This window comes from Atta cephalotes (genome assembly GCF_000143395.1).
Source record: "Atta cephalotes unplaced genomic scaffold scaffold00035, whole genome shotgun sequence".
NCBI classification, from domain to species: Eukaryota; Metazoa; Arthropoda; class Insecta; order Hymenoptera; family Formicidae; genus Atta; species Atta cephalotes.
Window position 1 is genome coordinate 114,859 of NW_012130099.1, and position 4,984 is coordinate 119,842.

General features: G+C 28.4%; 2 protein-coding genes across 2 annotated transcripts in view; one reads left to right on the forward strand and one right to left on the reverse strand.

Moving 5' to 3' along the window:
* The window catches only part of LOC105621599 (adenylosuccinate lyase), a 33,390-nt gene that overhangs the window by 12,507 nt on the left and 15,899 nt on the right, over positions 1-4,984 (reverse strand). The window lies entirely within an intron of this gene.
* LOC105621597 overlaps positions 1,298-4,984 on the forward strand; it is a 5,329-nt gene continuing 1,642 nt past the window's right edge. Inside the window, exons 1-2 of the mRNA XM_012203066.1 lie at positions 1,298-1,390; positions 3,156-3,341. Coding sequence (XP_012058456.1) covers positions 1,298-1,390; positions 3,156-3,341 — 279 coding nt within the window. The remainder of the gene's footprint in view (positions 1,391-3,155; positions 3,342-4,984) is intronic.

The window sequence follows — 4,984 nt, forward strand, 5'->3', positions numbered from 1 at the left end:
TATATATATATATATATATATATATATATATGTATATGTATTATATATGCAGGGTTGGTAGTTAACTTTTTTTTTAACTAAATTAAGTTAAAGTTAAAATTGAAAATTTAACTTAGTTAAGATACAAGTTAATTTATAATGAAATTCATTGAATTAAAAGTCAAGTTAATAAAAAAAAGTAATTGAAAAGTTAAATTTTTTTTTATTTTTTTAATTCATGATTCCAGGATTTCAGTCTTACAAATAATGGATAGCAAATATATACTTCATTTAGAAAATATTCTATATTTTATTTACATGTTTTGTTTATATATACTATTTAGTATATAAGATTTGACTATGAATACTGGCCTGTAATATGATTAAAGCTTAAAATACAATACAAGGGAATAGCGATAGTAATAAGGAATAATAAATTTCAATCTATCAAAAACAAGATACATCGAAATACACGGTTTCTGACAGATTGAAATCTGGGGGTCGATTGTGTAATTTGAAATGAGATGAAAATTACAAAATGGAGCAAATTCACTAGAATATTTATAATTTCATTGATCAACCTACCTAATAAATTTGCTAACTTTTGCCATTTTCATCATTTTAAATTATCGCTATTGCCGCGTATTATGTCTGAGACTTGACTTCAAAAAATTAAATAAAAAATTAATAGTTATGGATAAAATGTAACTAAATAAAGTTAAAAAGTTAAAAGTAAAATGTAACTAAGTTAAAATTAATTAACTTTTTAATTTTTTAACTTAACTTTTATCTTTTTAATTTAGTTAACTACCCAACCTTGTGTATATGGAATGTTATTAGTTATCTTTATTATACTTAATTGTTACAAATTATATGCTATGTTTGTTTTTGTATGAGTGTTATTACTAAGGAAATTATTAAGGAAATATTTTATATATAATTTACTAATACTTTAGTTAATTTACTTGAATCTCGATATCATTTAGTATAAAAAAAAAACGCAGTTTCAATTTAAAAATAATTTACGACGCATTTATCCAAGGAAAATTGACCTGGAATAGACCAAGAACACAGTGAAATATCTTATCGTTTGAATAATCCGTTCTACAGTCTTTTATTTGCGCCGTACACACTTCGACTTCAACCTTACGATTTACATGCAACTCCCTTAGGGGCGATATTTATCACGTTTCTCGTTTTAGGGTCGCTAAAACGAGTAAGGGTGACACGCACAGGAAAGAAAGAATCGATTGTCATTAAATCGAACTGAAAATCCTTCAAACTGGGCGACGGAAAAGGGAAACATCGACGAGTGAGAATGGCGGATGAAGCCCAGCAAAGCCAACAGCCAACTGCTAAAAGGCACAAGGTTCTAAGTCATCTACCCATCATCATCAAAGCGCTTGAATTGGCAAGTATCTTTTAATTTAATCGAATAAAGAATAGCATGGATTACAACGCGCTTCGTATCCCGTTGTTGAAATTTTCTTATTGCGAAAATTGCAATCTTTAATAAGCTTTTCTTTAAAAAATTCTCATGTTTCATAATATTTTTAAGAATTTGTTATTATAGTTTAAATTTATGAAAATTTCTGAAAAAATATCTTAAAATTTTTCAGATTTTATAAATTTTCTTCGGAAATAATATTAATAATGATATAATAAAATTATACAATATTAAACTATTATATTAGACCGCGATGTAAACACAGTTAAGAAATAAATTAGACTAAACAGCTTGATCTTTAGTATTGAAACAATTCCATGTGAATTTATATATCACAAATCCAATCTTGCAAACTGTAGTGCGCAAAATTTATTTTCAGTTTTGAAACGCAATCTTCAAACTCTTAATAGAACTAAGTAGTATTATATATTCATCATCATATCATCATATCACAAATTAAATTGGCAATCAATGTAATGATGCTTACAAGCATTTTTATAATAATCTTTAAGCATCTTAAAATGTAATTTTATTGCGAAAAAATATTAGCTTTGGCCGTAGATCGAAGCCTTTTGCGTTTCAAGATCGAAAATAAGTTCAACGCGCAGTTTGGATTTAGATATATGAATTTACACAGAATTATTTCAGAGAATATTAAAGCTTAACGTTTAGCCTTTATTTCTTAATTATTCTTAACTATTTTTAACTGTTGTGTGTTCATTGCAGTCTAATATGATATATACTTTAATATTGGTTATACACGTGGCATTTAAAATGCGTACTCTTTATACACATCAGTTATTGCAAAAAATATTACGCCTCGATGGTCTAACGGCGAGGACACTCGTATGGAATATGCGATCCGGATTCAATCTTCGGCCGAAATAATATTTTTCACAATAAAATTATTCCGATATTATAGTGTTTAATGATTATTATAAAGATTATTATAAAGATATTTGAACATCATTGTTAAAATGCTCAATTTAATTTGTCATATTACTCTAGCTCTATTAAGATTACGTTTCAAGACTGAAAATAGACTCAACGTGCAGAATTGAATTTGGATATATAAATTCACACATTCTTTCAATACTAAAGACCTAGCTTGACTATTTAAAATAAAATTCTATTTAAAATTCTATTTAAAATTCTATTCCTTTTTTTTAAAAATAGACAAATTTCAAGATAGAATAATTTCGTAAAAAATTATCGTACCAAAATGTTACAAAATATCAGTAAGACTTTTTTAAAGTACTAATCTGAAAGTAGAGATCTCAAGCTATAAAATGCATTTTTAAATACCTCGATACGATGATTTTCTACGAAGTTATTCTATCTTAAAATTTGCTTATTTTTGTAGGGAAGAACAAGTAATCCTTTAATTTTGTTAAGAAATGTATAATGTATTTTCCGATATCTTAGCGTATATGATGTATTATTATAACATTTCTTTATTTGCTCAATATTTGATCTATATTATTTTTATTTTTTNAAGTGTTATGAATATTAATTATATGTAGTGTGTGTGTGTGTGTGTGTGTGTGTGTGTGTGTGTGTGTGTGTGTGTGTGTGTGTGTTAGCGTTAAATACATTTTAATTTCTTAGAATATTTATAAAAGTCTTCAAATATTTCAGAATTCACGTAAATGAAAAAAACCAGAAAAGATGTGCGACTTTTTCAGCACTCCTGAAATTTAATTAAATATGTTTTAATATTTCGATGCAGATACTGGCCGTTTTTGCAATCGGTTTATCAGTGGATCCGATGAACTCGTTCCAGCGCATTTTCAACAGGCCGCGATTCAAGCTGGACGATGCAGCCACTATCTACGTCTCGGTCGCCGGTTATATTCTCATCAATGCACTCTTCATCATCAGTCATATGCTGGGTGATCGCGTGCCAAAAAGAACGGTAATCTATTTTCTATCAAATTAGAATTTAAATAAAATTTGTTTTGCATGTCTTGCGGCGCATTTACTATCCGTAGTTTCTTTGCAAAGAAGAAGTATAATATTTATATTCTACGCATCTTCGTGCAGGGTATAAGAGTGAAAGACTATAGATGATTCCAAGGATGATCTTTACCATTCTAAATATTTCAATATTTCTTTTATAAAGAAAACGAAGATCGATTTCGAATTAATCACGGTATTTGCGTGATGAATTTTCGAAATGTTTAAATGGTATAACATTCTCATGTGTTAATTATATTCTTTTTCTCTTGCAAAAGAATAATTTTTACTGAAATAAATATCAACAGAAGAATATATAGCGCGTATTGGTAATATTTTTGTTAAATATTGTTCTCCAATTTTCTCAAAGTTACGGGGATTAACAACCCATACTATAAACATGTGTACTTGTTACATTATTACTACAAACATGGCCTTGTTATATTATGTCCATAACAAAGAACGCCGTAGGTCGCGACTAGATACGCCTAGTTCATTTGTACAGCTGAGTCACTACACAGCAGCAACGGCGTGTGTTAATTAGCGGACGTATCAAGGCTTCATTGCGCGAGACATTGCGATGTCATTTTACACGCCGTTTAAGAATATGTCGTCAAATGAAAAAATCGCGCGACATCAGATCAGATATATCAGAGCGCGTGTTGAGACTATGATTTATCCACGTGTGAATGATTAAAAACTTTTCAACTGTGCAAATCTCATTATATGAATAAACATCTCATGTTATGAGATATACATAATCATTGTAATCAATGACACTTGTGACGGTTTACTGTAACAAATGATAAAAAAATATCTCAGCTTCATAACAATAGATACGAACATAATCAATAATAAGCTTTTTTGTACATGATTCTATTTCGAACGAATGATCAAATTGCGAAATCGATAAATTTTTAACACATTAACGTAAATCAAAAGTAAAAAACATATATGGAATATTTTCTTGTGCTGTACTATTATACTTTTGTTAATGATTTGATTGACCTGCTTTATTTGTTTTGATACAAATGTTAGTATTATCAAGATGAACGTTATCTCCTTTACAAAATGTCGTGATAAAAATAACAGTCGCTCTTTTGTGTGTACTTGAAAAAAAAGAATACTAACATGGCGGCCGGTTAGAATCTCAAAACCCTTTAGGGCGAGACACGTCTTCTATCATATTGCCTCGTGCGCCCTCACATATGGCTCGATATTCAAATCGAGCCTTAATAACTTTTAATCAATTATACAATCATATTCTAATTGCACTTTAGTTACGTTATCTTGTGTTTTAATTCTTATCTTTTATATTTCGATTATTTCATGTATAGTCTTTAATTTACAAATAATATCGCTGTGTGATATTAACTGTAATTATTATATCCTATATATATTTATAAGTCTATTTAGTCAAGCAGGACTTTTGTTTCGTTTTATATATATATATATATATATATATATATAGAGAGAGAGAGAGAGAGAGAGAGAGAGAGAAGAACGTACTACTATTATAGAGTATACGTACGTAGTTACTATATTATTAGTTTAGTAATAATAGTACTAAGTAAATTAAAACGTTAAAAAGTACGGGGTAAA